Source organism: Lagenorhynchus albirostris, chromosome 8 (genome assembly GCF_949774975.1).
Source record: "Lagenorhynchus albirostris chromosome 8, mLagAlb1.1, whole genome shotgun sequence".
In the NCBI taxonomy this organism is placed as follows: Eukaryota; Metazoa; Chordata; class Mammalia; order Artiodactyla; family Delphinidae; genus Lagenorhynchus; species Lagenorhynchus albirostris.
Genome location: NC_083102.1, coordinates 18,600,081 through 18,619,958, shown reverse-complemented (window position 1 = coordinate 18,619,958; position 19,878 = coordinate 18,600,081). Strand labels below are relative to the sequence as shown.

Here is a 19,878-nt window from a genome sequence, read left to right as displayed (position 1 = left end):
AAGCCCTGGTTTGTTTCAGTGAGAAATGGTATTTCCCAATCATAATGTGGGTGCTAGAGACAAACATGGCACTGGGTTGATCATTGTTTCCACGTCTTTTAGTGGACAGAGCTAGGGATATATTTCCTTCCTTCCCCTCCTTCCCCACCCTCCCCTCCCTCCCCACCCTCCCCTCCCTCCCCTCCCTCCCCTCCCTCCCCTCCCCTCCTTCTTTCCTTCCTTCCTTCCCTACATTCATTGATCCATCTATCTGTTCTTTCTATCTATCCATCCACCTATCTTGCCTATTTGTACCTACCTATTACATCTGTTCAATCTTTTATATCTATCTAATCTGTATTTAGATAGATCCATCTATAGATAGATGCTAAAACACCTCCTGAATTCATATTGGTACAATTCAATTTCAAGACTGTAGTTGAGCTTTTACTTAATCTCATCTCTGTTACATCTGTATCTCCTTTTCTCCCTCACCAAAGACAGAGGAAGATGGAATATCCCATAATTGCTCTTTTTTAAAGTCCCATATTACACCACAACAGTGTCAGAATACCAGTAGTAATAATTACTGGAAACATGAAAAACATATTTTGCCTATGTTCCTCCCATTAACCATTCCCTCATTGTTTTTTATTGTGGTAAAAAAAAAAATATATATATATATATATATATAAAACACATAAAATTTGCCATTTTAACCACTTTAAAGTGTACAGTTCAGGGCTTCCCTGGTGGCGCAGTGGTTGAGAGTCCGCCTGCCGATGCAGGGGACACAGGTTCATGCCCCGGTCCGGGAAGATCCTGACCGCTGAGCCTGCACGTCCGGAGCCTGTGCTCCGCAACGGGAGAGGCCCGCGTACTGCAAAAAAAAAAAAAAAAAAAAAGTGTATAGTTCAGTGGCATTAATTATATTCACAATGTTGTGCAACCATCACCACCATCTGTTTCCAAAACTTTTTCATCAGCCTGAGCAGAAGCTCTGTAAACATTAGGCAATAACTCCCCATTTCCTGCTACTCCCAGTCCCTGGTAATTTCCAGTGTACTTTCTGTCTCTCTGAATTTGCCTACTCTATATATTTTATATAAGCATCAATCACTCCATTTTAAAAATAGTGTACTGTATTTATATTGTCAGAACATATATCCATCACACACTATACTTTCTCCTTTGCTGTCATTTAGTCTTACTTTTCTGGGTAACGGCATATTTATTGCTCACTGCCAGCCCTTACAACTGATGCCTCCTCTTGAGTCATTTTGGTTGTATGAAGCTTGTTCTCTAGCAGATTCCTTAGGAAGAGCTGTGGAATCAGTATCTCTTGAAATCTTGCATGTTGATAATATTCTCTGCCCTTTACACTTGAAAGTCATTTTTGCTATATGTAAAGTCCATGGCTCACACTTTTTCCCTTGAGAATATTAGAAGGGTTTCTCCATTTTCTTTTGGTGCAAAACATTGCTGTCAAAAAACTGGTGACAATCTAATTTTCTTCCCCTTATAAATCATGTGTTCTCTTTTTCTAGCTGAATAATCCCCCCAGCTTTTTTTAAGCCCAGTAATTTTACTAGACTATGTCTTGGTATTATTGTTACAACATTTATAGCCCAGTTGTTCTAGGCTAATATTCTCAGGTATGTTGTATAGTGTTATTTTATTTTTTTTAATTTCAGAAAGGTTTTCTTGAATGACAGTCTTTAATATTTGTTCCTTATCTTTGGTTTTTTTCTTCAGGAAGAAGGTCTCCTTTGCCTATCCTCAATATTTGTCACTTTCTCTCAAAATTCTTTAATTACTTAAAAAAATTACTTCGAGGTAATTTTAGATTCACATGCAGTTGTAAGAAATAATACAGAGAAATTCTAGATATCTTTCACCCAGTTTCCTCCAGTGGTAATATCTTGCTTAGCTAAAGTAGAATATCAAAACCAGGAAGCTAACATTGATACAAGCCACCAACCTTATCGAGTTTCACCAGTTTTGCATGTACTCCTGTGTACATTTAGTTCTATGCGATTTTATCACATGTATAGATTCATATGAGCATGACTCCAGTCAAGATACAGGAGTTTTATCACATGGATCCCTTTGCTTCCCTTTTATAGCTACAACCACCTCCCTCCTGCTTATCTTCCCTAACGTTTGGCAACCAATAATCTGTTCCCCTTCTCTGTAATGCTGTCATTTCAAGAAGGCTATATAAATGGAATCATAGAGTATATGTATAACCTTTTGGGGTTGACTTTTTTTTTTAACTTAGCCTCTGTTGAATATATCAGTGGCTCATTCCTTTGTATTGCTGAGTAGTATTCCTTGGTGTGAATGCACCACAATTAGTTTAACCAACCATCGAAGGACATCTGGGCTGATTGCAGTCTTTGGCTACTACAAATACAGCTTTTATGAGTATTCACATGTAGGCTTTTGGACGTTGCAGTTTCAACCTGCCTGCTTTCTGCTGGATACCCATTGTTTTGGGTTCCCTTGTTCTCAGACGCTGCCCGTTGCTTCCTCCTTCTTCCTCTTGCCCAGCTTCCAGTGCCGTAAAAGTCTTGTGGGTTTGTGGCTTTTCATCTGGTTTGTTACCCACATTTTCCATGGGCTTTTGTTCTCAAGTTTTTCTGTTTTCCTGTGAGTGTTCAGAGGGATTGAAAAATTATGCTGCACTGCCCCCATTCTTCACAGAATCTATACCTCAACCATGATTTTTTTCAAAATATTATATTTTATTCCATACTTCTAGAATTTGTGTCTTGAGTGGAACCCAAACACTTCAGCTCTGCATGTTGCAAGAGATTTTATATAAATTAGTCCTTTGGTCTTTTAGACCAGAAGCCATGCCGAGATTCATATATCAGCTCTTACTTATTAGTTGTTACTTTGAACAAGTTAATTAACCTCTCTGTACTTCAGTTTCTTTATGTGTTAAGTGTTATTACAGCTTCCTGTGCTAATTAAATGAGGTAATGCATGTAAGACGCCTAGAATAGCGCCTGGCATATAGTAACTGTTCAGGTAAATTTCAGTGATTACTGTTTTCTTTGCCCATGAGTATTCTTTTTTTTTATTGGAGTATAATTGCTTTACAATGTTGTGTTAGTTTCACATCTGTGTTCTAATTGGATAGATACAGATGTTAAAGTTTACCTCTCAGAGGGCAGTCTTATTTCTTTCATTTTGAAGTTCTTGGGGGGAATACTTTATCAACCAAGAATTAATATCTCTTACCATATTTTTCCTTTAAAAAATCTTGTTAAGGTAAATATTTTTGCTGTTTTGCAGTCGACTTGCTTCTGGAAAGTAGGACCATCCTTCCATAGAGTGTCTACATATAGTAAATGCTGGATTACTGGATTAATTGTGATTGTGACATGGACACTTTACACACTGGATGCATTAATATGCATGTCTGCTCTGCCCTGTTGCAGCACCCTTCCTAGTCTGGATGCCCCTTATCCCATGTTGGTATTAGCTGGTCCTCAAGCATGTGGTAAACAAGAACTCGCTCACCGCCTCTGCAGACAGTTCAGCACTTACTTCAGATACGGGTAAGTTTCTTTATTGGCTGTTAAGGCTGTAAAATGTCGGATATTGCTAATGTTGGCTATTAAAATGTACATAGAAGGCTTATGAGCTTCTTTGCCAGTTATTACACTGTGATATTCACTGTATTTTTTTTTTTTTTTACTTTAATCCTCCAAATGTTTTACTTAATTCAGTGACAGCCGAAATCACGCCCCAAGGTTTGGAAATACACGTGGTTGTAATAAAGCATCATGGTGTTGGAACACGGGCTCCTCCTGTTGCCATGTGGTGTGACAACATGAATCACAATGTTGTGATGGATGGTGGGTGGGTCTGTGCACCGGTGACAGCCTCTCCTCATCTCTGTTGGAGCCCACGCTGCCAGCACGTCAGCTGCTTTATTTCCACGCGGGTCTTTGTCTTTTGAGGGATATTTCAGAAGGAAGGAAAGAGAAATGGCAGCAAAAGATTTCCTTTTCCTTTCCCTCAGGTTAGCATTCAATACACTTTCAGTTTTCTGGAGCAGATATTTTGCTGTGTGGTTCCCTAATGACTCAGTTAAAATAGCAGAATATATCCAAAAGCCTAGAACCATCCTAGAAAATCTTCAGCTGGATTTACAGACTTTTTAAAGGTGTCTGGGTCTCAGGTTTAGTTATTGCTGTGACCTTTTAAACTGGTTTCCTCTTTTATTGTTTTAGGTATGGCAGAGACATTACTGTTGGATTAGTGATGTTTGTCAGTGAGCTGAGAATGTGACTGCAAAGATATATAGGACAGCAAGAAAAAGAAATGCACATTATTTTCTAATGCTGTTGCACACAGGTTCCTTCCCTTAAGCTACACATGTTCAGACAGTGTAAATACTATTTTAAACAGGTCTAGTTATCTAGAGATCTAAAATTACATTCCTCATTTGAACAAATCCAGAATACAAATACTGTAGAATAATTTACTCATTAATATATTCTAAACACCCTGAAGCAACCAAAATAAATTAAAACTTAATATCAGAATTAAAAAGTACAGAGTGTCATGCTTATACAGCGGTACTGAACCTGTTTCAAAAGATAAGTGGAGCACAATGAACGGACGATCAAATTAGGGCAGGAAGGTGTATCCTGACTATCGTGCTAATGTATAAACCTGGAACCTTTCAGCAAACCAAAGCTTTGCTGAAGACTTTGGTTACATAAAGACTTACATAAACCAAAGCTTTCCCTGGTTAGAAGTCCTTTCACATCTCTGACACCAATTCTGTTGCAAATGGTTCATAGCCTATCCTTCATATTTGTTTGTGATATGCACTCTGAGGCACGCTGGGCCAGATGTGTTCTTAGAGGTGTTTATTAACTCATCGTCAGGATTCTGATCCAGTCGGCCTCAACATTCTCACCTCGATAGGCCCCCTCAATGTTCATTTTCATTAAATCCTGCTTTTCCCCTATTAGAATGTCTATCCGTCAAGCTTGGGATGATGTATTTAATGCCTGTTTCCCATGCTCGACTGTAAGCCCAATGAGGGTGGGGACCAATGTCAGCTTTGTTCACCACTGAGTTCTCATTGTTCAGCAGAAGGCCAGGAACTTAATAAATGCATGAGAAATATTTGCTAAATGAAACACTAAGTGATTGAGTGAATGGATGGATGAATGAATTAATGGTATTATATGCAAAATTTAGTGGGAAATAACTGTGGTAAGAAGCATAGGTGGTTTTTCCCAACCTCCACTGATGGATACATGGAGAGATGAAGGGATTCATTCATTTGTTCATCCATTCTTTCAATAAATATTTATTGAGTTCTTCCCATGTGATAGGTACTGAAGATACAGTGGGAACAAGATCGGTGAGGCCCTTGCCTTAATGAAACTTACAACCTGGTAGGGGACTCAGACCTTAGTTAGCATCATATGCAGTTTGTGTGGAGGCACAAGATGACAAAACATAATCCTAAAATTAGCTTCCTGCTCCTCTACTGTTACTGTTGCCACTGCTGTTTTTCTCCTCTGGATGGCATTAGTAGCAAGAGGAAAGACACCCATAAATACCCCACACTCATGCATCCACCTCCCTCACAGGCTCAGAAGCCTTGCCTAACCATGCACCCTCATGGGGGCAGAGGTCAGGGCTCGTTCAATAGCACATCATTCACCAAAGCAAGGATCAGAGAACATATCACTGGATAAGAAAAGGTATTAGGGAGCTAGTAATTTCAAGCATTGAGAAAGTCAGATAGTACTACTATTCCATGCAGCAACTTTCTAATTAAAACAAATGATAAAACCAAAGCACATCTTCAGGGGCAAATCATTGCTTTTGTTTATTTTATTTATTTATTTTTTGAATTTAATTTTATTTAATTTTTTTTGTACAGCAGGTTCTTATTAGTCATCCATTTTATACACATCAGTGTATACATGAAAATCCCAATCTCCCAATTCATCACACCACCACCACCCCATCCCCCTGCCGCTTCCCCCCTTAGTGTCTGTACGTTTGTTCTCTACATCTGTGTCTCAATTTCTGTCCTGCAAACCGGTTCATCTGTACCATTTTTCTAGGTTCCACGTATATGCATTAATATACAATATTTGTTTTTCTCTTTCTGATTTACTTCACTCTGTATGACAGTCTCTAGATCCATCCACGTCTCTACAAATGACCCAATTTCGTTCCTTTTTATGGCTGAGTAATATTCCATTGTATATATGTACCACATCTTCTTTATCCATTCATCTGTCGATGGGCATTTAGGTTGCTTCCATGACCTGGCTATTGTAAATAGTGCTGCAATGAACATTTTGGTACATGAATTTTTTTGAATTATGGTTTTTCTCGGGGTAAATGCCCAGTAGTGGGATTGCTGGATCATATGGTAATTCTATTTTTAGTCCTTTAAGGAACCTGCATACTGTTCTCCATAGTGGCTGTGTCAGTTTACATTCCCATCAACAGTGCAACAGTTCCCTTTTCTCCACACCCTCTCCAGCATTTGTTCTTTGTAGATTTTCTGATAATGCCCATTCTAACTGGTGTGAGATGATACCTCATTGTAGGTTTGATTTGCATTTCTCTAATACTTAGTGATGTTGAGCAGCTTTTCATGTGTTTCTTGGCCATCTGTATGTCTTCTTTGGAGAAATGTCTATTTAGGTCTTCTGCCTGTTTTTGGAATGGGTTTTTTGATTCTTTAATATTGAGCTGCATGAGCTGTTTATATATTTTGGAGATTAATCCTTTGTCCATTGATTCATTTGCAAATATTTTCTCCCATTCTGAGGGTTGCCTTTTCGTCTTGTTTATGGTTTCCTTTGCTGTGCAAACGTTTTAAAGTTTCATTAGGTCCCATTTGTTTATTTTTCTTTTTATTTCCATTACTTTATAGGAGGTGGATCAAAAACGATCTTGCTGTGATTTATGTCAGAGTGTTCTTCCTATGTTGTCCTCTAAGAGTTTTATAGTGTCCATCTTACATTTAGGTCTCTAATCCATTTTGAGTTTATTTTTGTGTATGGTGTTAGGGAGTGTTCTAATTTCATTATTTCACATGTAGCTGTCCAGTTTTCCCAGCATCACTTATTGAAGAGACTGTCTTTTCTCCATTGTATATCCTTGCCTCCTTTGTCATAGATTAGTTGACCATAGGTGCGTGGGTTTATTTCTGGGCTTTCTGTCTTGTTCCATTGATCTATGTTTCTGTTTTTGTGCCAGTACCATATTGTCTTGATTACTGTAGCTTTGTAGTACAGTCTGAAGTCAGGGAGTCTGATTCCTCCAGCTCCGTTTTTTCCCCTGAAGACTGCTTTGACTATTCAGGGTCTTTTGTGTCTCCATACAAATTTTAAGATTTTTTATTCTAGTTCTGTAAAAAATGCCATTGGTAATTGGATAAGGATTGCATTGAATCTGTAGATTGCTTTGGGCAGTACAGTCATTTCACAATATTGATTCTTCCAATCCAAGAACATGGTGTATCTCTCCATCTGTTTGTATCATCTTTAACTTCTTTCATCAGTGTCTTATAGTTTTCTGTATACAGATCTTTTGTATCCCTAGGTAGGTTTATTCCTAGATATTTTATTCTTTTTGTTGCAGTGGTAAATGGGAGTGTTTCCTTAATTTCTCTTTCAGGTTTTTCATCATTGGTGTATAGGAATGCAAGAGATTTCTGTGCATTAATTTTGTATCCTGCAACTTTACCAAATTCATTGATTAGCTCAAGTAGTTTTCTGGTGGCATCTTCAGGATTCTCTATGTATAGTATCATGTCATCTGCAAACAGTGACAGTTTTACTTCTTCTTTTCCAATTTGTGTTCCTTTTTCTTCTCTGATGGCCATTGCTAGGACTTCCAAAACTATGTTGAATAATAGTAGTGAGAGTGGACATCCTTCTCTTGTTCCTAATCTTAGAGGAAATGCTTTCAGTTTTTCACCATTGAGAATGATGTTTGCTGTGGGTTTGTCATATATAGCCTTTATTATGTTGAGGTAAGTTCCCTCTATGCCCACTTTCTTGAGAGTTTTTTCATAAATAGGTGTTGAATTTTGTCAAAAGCTTTTTCTACATCTATCAAGATGATCATATGGTTTTTATTCTTCAATTTGTTAATATGGTGTATCACATTGATTGATTTGCATATATTGAAGAATCCTTGCATCCCTGGGATAAATGCCACTTGATCATGGTGTATGATCCTTTTAATGTGTTGTTGGATTCTGTTTGCTAGTATTTTGTTGAGGACTTTTGCATCTATATTCATCAGTGATATTGGTCTGTAATTTTCTTTTTTTGTAGTATCTGTGTCTGGTTTTGGTATCACGGTGATGGTGGCCTCATAGAATGAGTTTGGGAGTGTTCCTTCCTCCGCAATTTTTTGCAAGAATTTGAGAAGGATGGGTGTTAACTCTTCTGTAAATGTTTGATAGAATTCACCTGTGAAGCCATCGGGTCTTGGACTTTTGTTTGTTGGAAGATTGTTAATCACAGTTTCAATTTCATTACTTGTGATTGGTCTGTTCATATTTTCTCTATCTTCCTGGTTCAGTCTTGGGAGGTTCTACCTTTCTAAGAATTTGTCCATTTCTTCCAGATTGTCCATTTTATTGGCATAGAGTTGCTTGTAGTAGTCTCTTAGGATGCTGTATATTTCTGTGGTGTCTGTTGTAACTTCTCTATTTTCATTTCTAATTTTATTGATTTGAGTCCTCTCCCTCTTTTTCTTGATGAGTCTGGCTAATGGTTTATCAATTTTGTTTATCTGTTGTAACTTCTCTATTTTCATTTCTAATTTTATTGATTTGAGTCCTCTCCTTCTTTTTCTTGATGAGTCTGGCTAATGGTTTATCAATTTTGTTTGTCTTGTCAAAGAACCAGCTTTTAGTTTTATTGATCTTTGCTATTGTTTTTTTGTTTCTATTGCATTTATTTCTGCTTTGATCTTTATGATTTCTTTCCTCCTGCTAACTTTGGGTTTTGTTTGTTCTTCTTTCTCTAGTTCCTTTAGGTGTACGGTTAAGTTGTTTATTCGTGAATTTTCTTGTTTCCTGAAGTAGAATTTTATTTTGTAAATTCCCCTCTTAGAACTGCTTTTGCTGCATCCCATAGGTTTTGGATCATCATGTTTTCATTGTCATTTGTCTCTAGGTATTTTTTGATTTCCTGTTTGATTTCTTCAATGATCTCTTGGTTATTGAGTAACGTATGGTTTAGCCTCCATGTGGTTGTGTTTTTTACGTTTTTTCCCTGTAATTCATTTCTAATCTCATAGCATTGTGGTCAGAAAAGATGCTTGATATGATTTCAATTTTCTTAAATTTATTGAGGCTTGATTTGTGACCCAAGATGTGATCTATCCTGGAAAATGTTACGTGCACACTTGAGAAGAAGGTTTAATCTGTTTTTGGATGAAATGTCCTATAAATATCAATCAAATCTATCTGGTCTACTGTGTCATTTAAAACTTGTGTTTCCTTATTAATTTTCTGTTTGGATGATCTGTCCATTGGTGTAAATGAGGTGTTTAAGTCCCCCACTATTACTGTGTCACTGTTGATTTCCTCTTTTATAGCTGTTAGCAGTTGCCTTACGTGTTGAGGTGCTCCTATGTTGGGTGCATATATATTTATAACTGTTATATCTTCTTTTGGATTTATCCCTTGATCATTACGTAGTATCCTTCCTTGTCTCTTGTAACATTCTTTATTTTAAAGTCTATTTTATCTGATATGAGTATTGCTACTCCAGCTTTCTTTTGATTTCCATTTGCATGGAATATCTTTTTCCATCCCCCACTTTCAGTCTGTATGTGTCCCTAGGTCTGAAGTGGGTCTCTTGTAGACAGCATATATATGGGTCTTGTTTTTGCATCCATTCAGGAAGCCTGTGTCTTTTGGTTGGAGCATTTAATCCATTCACGTTTAAGGTAATTATCGATATCTATGTTCCTTTCACCATTTTCTGCATTGTTTTGGGTTTGTTTTTGTAGGTCCTTTTCTTCTCTTGTGTTTCCCACTTAGAGAAGTTCCTTTAGCATTTGTTGTAGAGCTGGTTTGGTGGTGCCGAATTCTCTTAGCTTTTGCTTGTCTGTAAAGCTTTTGATTTCTCCGTCGAATCTGAATGAGATCCTTGCTGGGTAGAGTAATCTTGGTTGTAGGTTCTTCCCTTTCATCACTTTAAGTATATCATGCCACTCCCTTGTGGCTTGTAGAGTTTCTGCTGAGAAATCAGCTGTTAACCTTATGGGAGTTCCCTTGTATGTTATTTGTCATTTTTCCCTTGCTACTTTCAATCCTTTTTCTTTGTCTTTAAATTTTGCCAGTTTGACCATATGTCTCAGTGTATTTCTCCTTGGGTTTATCCTGTATGGGACTCCCTGTGCTTCCTGGACTTGTGTGGCTATTTCCTTTCCCATGTTAGGGAAGTTTTCAGCTATAATTTCTTCAAATATTTTCTCTGGTCCTTTCTCTCTCTTTTCTCCTTCTGGGACCCCTATAATGCTAATATTGTTGTGTTTAATGTTGTCCCAGAGGTCTCTTAGGCTGTCTTCATTTCTTTTCCTTCTTTTTTCTTTTTTCTGTTCCACAGCAGTGAATTCCACCATTCTGTCTTTCAGGTCACTTATCTTTTGTTCTGCCTCATTTATTCTGCTATTGATTCTTTCTCGTGTATTTTTCATTTCACTTATTGTATTGTTCATCTCTGTTTGTTTGTTCTTTAATTCTTCTAGGTCTTTGTTCAACATTTCTTACATCTTCTCGATCTTTGCCTCCATTCTTTTTCTGAGGTCCTGGATCATCTTCACTATCATTATTCTGAATTCTTTTTCTGGAAGATTGCCTATCTCCACTTCATTTAATTGTTTTTCTGGGGTTTTATCTTCTTCCTTCATCTGGTACCTAGTCCTCTGCCTTTTCATCTTGTCTATCTTTGTATGAATGTGGTTTTTGTTCCACAGGCTGCAGGATTGTAGTTCTTCTTGCTTCTGCTGTATGCCCTCTGGTGGATGAGGCTATCTAAGAAGCTTGTGCAAGTTTCCTGGTGGGAGGGACTGTTGATTGCTGTTGTTTAAATTTTCTTTTCTTTTATTTTTTATCCATCATATATTTTATTGATTTTTAATTAAATGGAAAAAAAAAGGGCTGAATACAGTCTCATTTCTCTGCCATTTGCTTGAATGTTTTCTTTCCCTCCTATTTATCTCATTTTCTCCCAGCATTTTGTCTTTCTTTTTTTTTTTCTTTTTTCTTTTTTTGGTATGTGGGCCTCTCACTGTTGTGGCCTCTCCCGTTGCGGAGCACAGGCTCTGGAGGCGCAGGCTCAGTGGCCATGGCTCACGGGCCCAGCCGCTCTGCTGCATGTGGGATCTTCCCGGACCGGGGCACGAGCCCGTGTCCCCTGCATCGGCTGGCGGACTCTTAACCACTGCGCCACCAGGGAAGCCCTTGTCTTCCTTTTTAAATTGCATTCACCCAAGACCAAGACATTCAATGAAATTTTCACATGGTAAGTTGCATATCCCGATGTATAAATATTAAAAACATGGCTCGGTGGTATAACAGATATTGGAGTGGCTGAGGGATTGTGCTCTTGTCCAAGGATCTGATTTTACCATTTGTTCTTGGTTTTAGAAATAGGTTGGATGTTCTTTCTTTACTTGTATTAGTTACAAGTGGCCTAGAGATAGGCATTTACTGCCTTCGGAGTCTCTCCTTTTATTTCCAGTCTTAACAGTACCATACAAATCAGTGGCTCCCTAGAAAAGTGCTGGGTAATGAGAGAAACAGAAAGCAATACTGGCATGCCTGTTCATCTTCCAGATTTAAGGCCTTGAAAGTGATCTGAATAGTCATGAAAGTAAAACTGTATACTTCTTCCTTAGATCTCTATTTTATAGCAATCTCTATTTGTGTAACCTTTTTCATGGTGTTGACTACTAACTATATTTTATTTTTAGCACTATAATATGGTAAAATAAAAGCCTGCAGCTATTTAGCTAAATGAGATGGTATGAGCTGTAGCTCCCCAAGAGCCATCTAATCTAATGTCTCTTTATACAGGTGTGACAGACTAGTAGAATGGTTTATTTATTCCTTCAGGCAGTGTTTCTTGAGCACCATCCACGTGCATTGTACCAGTGATAAAATTGTAAAACAAGCAGACGTGAGTCTTGCCCTCCTGGCAGCTTACACTCTACTGTGAGATTAGATAAGTAAATGCTAACAAGACAGTTTGATGGGTGCTGTGATGAGGGAAGTAAAGAGCCTCTGTGACAGGAGAAATAAAAAATAAGTGGGATGTGAGATTTGAGGCAGGGGGGAACAGGTGCCTGAGATCCAGGCAGAAAGAACAACAGGCACATTTGAGTTTTTTGGCTGCGTTGGGTTTTTATTGCTGCACACAGGCTTTCTCTCGTTGCGGCAAGCAGGGGCTACTCTTTTGTTGCGGTGCATGGGCTTCTCATTGTGGTGGCTTCTCTTGTTGCGGAGCATGGGTTCTAGGCATGCCGGCTTCAGTAATTGTGGCACAACTACTTCAGTAGTTGAGGCTCAGTAGTTGTGACACACGGGTTTAGTTGCTCCGCGGCATGTAGGATCTTCCTGGACCAGGGCTCAAACCCATGTCCCCTGCATTGGCAGGCGGATTCTTAACCACTGCACCACCAGGGAAGCCTGGCACATTTGATTAACTGAAAGTACACTGTAGTGTGGCTAAGCTTGAAGCATGGAGGAAGATGGCAGAAGACCAGAAAAATAGACAGGGGTCTGATCATAAGGGGTCTCTAAGCAGGGGAGTGTCATGATCACAGCTGCATTTTAGAAAGTGTCCCCTGTGGGCAGTTTGGGAGGGTGCTTGGGGAGGGAAGGCTGGAGATGAGGAGACTGGTTAGGGTATAGTGACAGGTGATAATGGCATGAATTAGAAAGTGGTATGCAGTTACAGGAAAGTGGACAGAGTAGTGGCTTCCTGGAATTTGATACTCAGACACAGTATGTGCTGGAATCTTCTCTGTTCGTGATCTCTTAAATTGTGTCCAGCAGTTTATTGACATATATTTGCATTGGGCATTGGGACCAATTTAATTTGCCTACCAAATGCCCTAGGAATACGTGGGCTTTTGTGGACACCCAGTGAAAGAGTTCCCTTACTAACAATATGGCATGCTATAAATGTGCTTGAATTTGGATGTGCTCACAGCCAAGCCTCTGCCTAAATATGTGCAGTAACAAGTTATTTCTTGAAGCAATCTGGTCCAGAGTTGAGATTCTAATCTTCTAAATTCTTTTGAATCACACTAAAAAAATTTCTACTTCCTCAGCTGCCTGCTAGTCCTTCTTAGGCATTGTTTCTTCTTCCTCTTACATTTTCCTGGATTTAGTAACATTTCGTTATTTGGCCTGGCCTTCCAGATTCCTTTCCCTCCTGATCATCTCCTCCTCTCCATGGACTTGGTGTGTTAGGATCCTCAGTGACAGCTGGCCAGTGAATTGGCCTTTAAGAATGTCTGACTCACCCTTAGCCTTTCAGTGCCAGTGTTGTATTCTGAGGTTAATCGCGAACACAGCTCTTTGTCTGTTAAATGAAACTAACAGGGAGTATGGCTCCCATTGCAAACCATGATTTAATTAATTTTCCATGATTTAACTAGTAAATAATAAACTCATGGAAATGTAACTTACAATTGAAATTATATCTAGACAGGAGAGAGGAACGATGTTGAAGGTGGTGGCCCAAGCAAATTGCTTCGTCTCAAATCTGGTGTCATGTTTTTCTGAGTTTAATGAAACATTGCTTTCACTGTGAAGCATTTCCTTTTCAAGACATTCATATTTGGGCAGCATACTACACAGCGAACATTTCTATATGTGAAAATTGGATGACAGATTCAAAAAACCACAGGTCATCTTAGGTCCTTCTTAATAGAAAGTTCCGTAGTGGATGCTGGTTCTGTCATAGCTTTCTCCGTGTCAGTGAAGCCATCTCTTTATTTACCTGCCTAGAAGCTTCAGATTGCTTCTTTGCTTTGTCTTCCTTTTAGAAATTCTGAAAAAATCCCTGCTACTCAATTCCTTTGTTGGAAAGTGCAAATTCAGTGCAGTGTGTATAGGCTATGCTAAGGGTGTGTGGTACAGGATGCCAAGTCAGCGAGTTATCTGTCCTGACTGTCAAGGACACCAGTAGACAGAAGGTCTCAGGTCCCTGCCAAGGGGTATAAAGAAATTCCAGTGCATGCAAACAGCACAACAAACATCATGGTGTTTTGACAGCCTTCTCTTAAAATGTGCTCTTTCCTGTGTGTACAATTTAAATGTAATGTTAAGACCTTTAAATTTATAGTACAGCTAATTCTTTTTTTTTATTTATTTTTATATTTTTATTTTTTATTTTTTTAACATCTTTATTGGGGTATAATTGCTTTACAATGGTGTGTTAGTTTCTGCTTTATAACAGTGAATCAGTTATACATATACATATGTTCCCATATCTCTTCCCTCTTGCATCTCCCTCCCTTATAGCTAATTCTTGATTTTAAGGAAGGGGAACAGCGGTATGAATTAGAAAATTTGTCTGTCTTTGACTTTGAAGTGGAGAAGATTTTGAGGTTGTGAGTTTACCCTCTTAGTGTGATACTAAAAGGACTTGACTTTGGTGTCATCCTGTGGTTGTTACTTAGTCACGTTACTTTACTGCTGTGCCTCAGTTTCATCATCTGTAAAATAAAAACAGTAGCACCTACCTCATGTCTTTTTGCGAGGAGTCAATGAAATAGCATGTCAAGTGTCTAGCTACTTGCATCTCCTGTTTTAAAACCATAGGATAATCTAAAAATCAGTTTGCGTTCCCAGAACTTAACATTGGGAAGTCAGCATGGTCTGAAATCAACAGTCCTGGTCTAGATGGGAGCCCCATAGTCTAGTTCTGGGACCGATACTGGCCTGCTCTGTGGCCTCGGGCAAGTCATTTTTATAGTCATCTTAAAATGGAGCTCATCACAGCTGCCATCCACTTCACATGTTCGATTAATTCATTCATGTCACAAATCTTTAGTAAATGCCTACTGTGGGCCAGGCATTGGGAATGCAGTGGCAGATAAAATCAACAAGATAAAGTCCTCTCCTCATGATTTGTATGTCCTGCTGGAGAAGATAGGAAAAAACAGTTAAGAGAAGGCAGTTTGGGTGATGGAGAGTAATTGGGGGCGTGGTGGGCTGGGGTAGGGATGCTATTTCAGGTAGTGGGCAGAAAAGGCCTCTTTGGTTGAGCTGAGAATGCCATTCAGCTTTGGAATCATGGCTTCCCGTGGGAGGTTCGTACATAGTACTGGTAAGTGTGGCAGGAATAAGGAATGAGCTGGTCTCTGCCCTCAAGCAGCAGAGGAGATGGGGTCCTGAATAAGGGGCTGGGAGGAGTTGGTGGCAGGCACTGAGGCTCAGGGTGGATAAAGAAGAGGTGCAGAACCCATCCACAGGTGGTCAGGAAAGGCCTTTTGGGGGTGACCCTTAAATTGAGTCCTGAAGACAAGTGGGCTAACCTGGCAGAGGAGCGGGGAGGGAAGCGTTACAGAAAAAGCCCATAGATCAGAGAGAGCATGAAAGCACTTGGGTGGAAAGTGTATGGGTAATAAATACTGTTATACTTCTTAAAGTATTATGATGTGATGTCAGAGGTGGTGATTCAGAAGGTGATAAAGAACAATGAGTGAAAGTTTGGTGTCGATAATCTGAAAGTTTTTATAATCCCTATGAAGTATAGCAAGTGAATGTAGTCTAGCACTGCCAGAACTCGGGGTTTTCAGAATAACGTTACTTTATGTTTCGTGGATCAATTTTAATTTTTGAAAACATACTTTACACCAAAACCTTTTCCATTTTGAATTTCAAACTAATGGAAAGAGACGAGGTTCTCTACGTTCTGTTTTCAGGGCCTGTCACACCACAAGACGGCCGTACTTTGGAGAAGGGGAGCGGGTTGATTATCATTTTATCTCTCAAGAAGTTTTTGATGAAATGCTAAACATGGTAAGACTGCTCTTTATATTTAATGCACAAGAAATGCATGTTCTGTGGTAGAAATATTAGGAAATAGTGTTAAGAAAGAGAATTATATTTGTGTTTTTCCTGAGAGACGTGTTCTTATTGAGTTGGTTTTTTTCTTAAACCATTTGATACATCACTGTTCACATGCTGCTTTATTTTATGATCTTGGAGAAAATATTGTAAATTTCCAATGACACTGAATAAATAGACGTTTTAAGAAAATGGAAGAAAGCACCGTGAAAAGACCTTGAGATCTGTGTGTATCAGGTGCTGCTCTATTGGTCAGATTTGACTCAAGATAAACAATTCCCAAAGACTTGATGTGATGCAGCAAGCTTGGGAATGGAGCCCTTACCGGGGGTTGGGGGTTGGCGTGTTCTGTCCAGAGACCACTCCCTCTGTTTGGTATCACTGGTGCTTTCTAATTGTTGTGACCCTAAACACCATTTCACACTGGTGTGTCCCAGCCAGTTGGTCTTCCAACATACACAGAGTTGACCTTCCACCATAACATCGCTGTGTGAGAAGTCCTAAGTCCTGGAGGTCATTAATGCATGTGGAAGCTCTCGACAGTAGACAGGAGAAGTTTCCTCATTTCTTTGAGGTCTGTGTCTTTCCTAGGTGAGGATAACTACCCTGCCCTTGTCCATTTCATTGAAGCTCTGGGCGACCTTATTCACCCATGACTTCAGTTAAACAGAAAGAACATCTCATATCTTCATCACTACCGATGGATCTGTAAGCCTTTTATTTTCTCTTCACCTTGGGCCTTATTTTTGTTTATATTATCATTTTTTCTATCACCAAATGAATCCTACACAACTCTTTTTTTTTTCCCCTGAAGCTTCCTGAAGGATGGGATTAAGGACTAGTCTATGCTTCTGCTTTTGAAAGATTACCATCTAACCAGTGATACTCTTACAGCTACATCCCTCCTCCCCTCCCTCCCCTTCTCCATCCTCCATTCTTTTTCTGCCCCATCCCCAAATAATAGACCTGGCTTATACCTGTGCTCATAACTGTGGAGCATTTAAGCATAGGCTCTGCAGTTGCCACGAGTTTAATTTTGAATGACCAGCTTTACACATGGTGCGTATTTTCTCTTGCATTCACAGAGAAACCCAAGTGAAAAAACCCTATAATCCCTAGGCCATTTTCCCTTTAATCTTGTCAAAAGAACATCTTGGAAATTCTTTATGAGTTTCTCTCCTAGGGCTATGTTTTAGAAGTTCAGTTTTATGCACCAAGGGTACTCTGAGACTTTATATTTCTAAAAGCCATTACGAGAAACCTGAGGAGTTATCTTGATATTAGTAAGAAGCATTCTCTTAAGACTCTTTGGGTTGAAAGACAGCTAGTTCCCAAAATTGATGTTAATTTCTTGTTAGAGTCTGGGGCATTTTTTCTTGATTTAGTTCCACTGTTCTCAGTGCCCCATGTGCTCCTCTGATGTTTCATACCTTATCATATCTGTAATCAAGTAAGTCTGGTTCGGTTCCTAGTCTGAGAAATCACTGTACTTTTGTACTATATTTAGTCTTCTAGTTTTACTCCCTCTATGGGAGTGCTTGTGTGTTTGAGAAGTACTCATTTTTCCTGCTTCTGCTAACATATTACTTCACTGTAAGGGCATCAACATATTCAACTTGAATTTTGCTTCAAATCTTCTTTTCTTTCAAGTGAGCTTGAGGCTGTTTCGTGAAGAGAGACAAACCTAGAGATTAGAAACTCGTGACACATTGTCAGGTGAGCCAACCACGCCCACACACTCAGCCTCTGTACACAGAGCCCCTCTCCATGCACGTTCCCCTAGCCAGCCTGCCCCCTCCCAAGTCACAGTACCCCTTGACAGACAGCCCGGGCACACCCCACCCCAGCATGCCTGCTGTGGACAGTCATACCTCTCCACTCTGACAGGTACACATAGACTAGCACATGCTTCCATATACACTCCACACCCCCCCCCAAAAACAAAGATCATCCCCCCATGTGCCCACAGACGCGTGAACCCTTCTTAAGCCCATATACACAGTCACTTACCTGCAGAGACTCTTGTACTCTTGTGGAAGTAAGATCACAGATCTGGAGGTCTCTGAGATATGATTATTGCTATTTATTAAGAAATCCACAGGCAGGAAGCAGTGAAAGGAGTATCACCCTCCAGAAGCTGGGGGACCACTCATCTCAATTCTTAACAAATCAGTGGAACAAGGCCTGTTTTACATACACAAGTACAGTGCAAGATTTCTCCCAACCTTACATCCTTCCAGAAAATGTTTTTGGGATCCACAGAGGGAGGCCCTTATACACACAAGTAAACAAACTCATAGTATATATCTGAAAAGTGATTCAAGTATACATTCTGAAAACAGAGTGAGTCACAGTAAACAAGATAAAGTATGGCGTACCTGACGGGAGACTCAGGTGTCTATCTATATAGATATAATATAGATAGATGGTAAAAGGAAAGGAGTCACAGTATTTGTCCCAAAGAACACAGTATGACATTGAGGGAGTAAAGTAAAAGGATATTTATTGCTGGGTCTTTAACTTATAGAATATATGACATAAATGTCTTCTGATTATGGTGGATGGGGGTTTTCCTCATCACCCGCAACAGACACATCCCCCAGAGACCCACCCTCCTGAGGGACACCGTACGTCTCCTAGCCTTCTAACAACCCCCCGCCAGGCAGCGCCCCCCCCACAACATACACACACGCAAATCTCCAGAACATCTGGGCCAGGAGGCACAGGGCAGCATCAAAGACCCCTGACTGCTACTGTTTTTAATGACGGCGCTGCCTTTTGCTGGGCTTCAATTGATGGGATTTGGCCTTGGGAGTTTTCACTTCATTATTTATTTCAAAATCATGTTATCTGAGGAGTCACGGTGGCTAAGGATGTCCACATTTTTATTCCTTCTGTTGTCATCAACATCCCAGTTTAGATTAAATCTTGTTGTCTAATAAATATAATATCATCAAAGGAAAAGTCAGACAATTTTTTTTAATACATTTATTTATTTTTGGCTGCGTTGGGTCTTCATTGCTGCGCACGGGCTTTCTCTAGTTGCGGCGAGCGGGGTCTACTCTTCGTTGCTGTGCGTGGGCTTCTTATTGCGGTGGCTTCTCTTGTTGAGGAGCATGGGCTCTAGGCGCGTGGGCTTCAGTAGTTGTGGCTCGTGGGCTCTAGAGCACAGGCTCAGTAGTTGAGGCGCACGGGCTTAGTTGCTCCGCGGCACGTGGGATCTTCCCAGACCAGGGCTCAAACCCGTGTCCCCTGCACTGGCAGGTGGATTCTTAACCACTGCGCCACCAGGGAAGCCCAGTTCAAACAATTTTGAGAGATGTGTTCTACTTGCTTTTTTTTTTTTTTGCACGAGACTACAGTTTCAGGAAGAACTGGGCTTCCAGAATATAGAAAGAAGGCAGTATTTGTACCTCAGATGACTAGAGGGCACACAATACTGATGCTGAATACATTTGGGGCAGTTTCAATAAAAAGCTATGTTTATAAGGAAAAGCAGGATGGGTCTGTTTTTCATCGCTTATCTCAGGATGCAAAGGTTTATGGATGTCGCTGTAATTCATGGCCTTCAGGCTTATCTGGAAATGCAAGGCACTTGAGAATGGAAGCTTTTGGGGGAGACCTGGTGTACTGGCATAGCCGAAATGGCTGAGGCAAAGGGTGAACTATTAGTTTTGCTTTCTCAGTAATGAAGGTTTACAGTGCAGGTTTGGCAGGAAGTGGGTAAGTAAGCAAAATGATCTGTTTATCATAAGCTTCACTGCCTTCACTCCGCTCTAACGTTT

The 19,878-nt window shown here is 39.7% G+C and overlaps 1 protein-coding gene across 2 annotated transcripts in view; it reads left to right on the top strand.

Annotated features, from left to right (window-relative positions):
- The window catches only part of LRGUK (leucine rich repeats and guanylate kinase domain containing), a 118,785-nt gene that overhangs the window by 53,530 nt on the left and 45,377 nt on the right, over window positions 1–19,878 (top strand). For both annotated transcript variants that reach the window (XM_060156646.1, XM_060156645.1), the window contains exons 11-12: window positions 3,429–3,548; window positions 15,949–16,045. In XM_060156646.1, coding sequence (XP_060012629.1) covers window positions 3,429–3,548; window positions 15,949–16,045 — 217 coding nt within the window. The remainder of the gene's footprint in view (window positions 1–3,428; window positions 3,549–15,948; window positions 16,046–19,878) is intronic.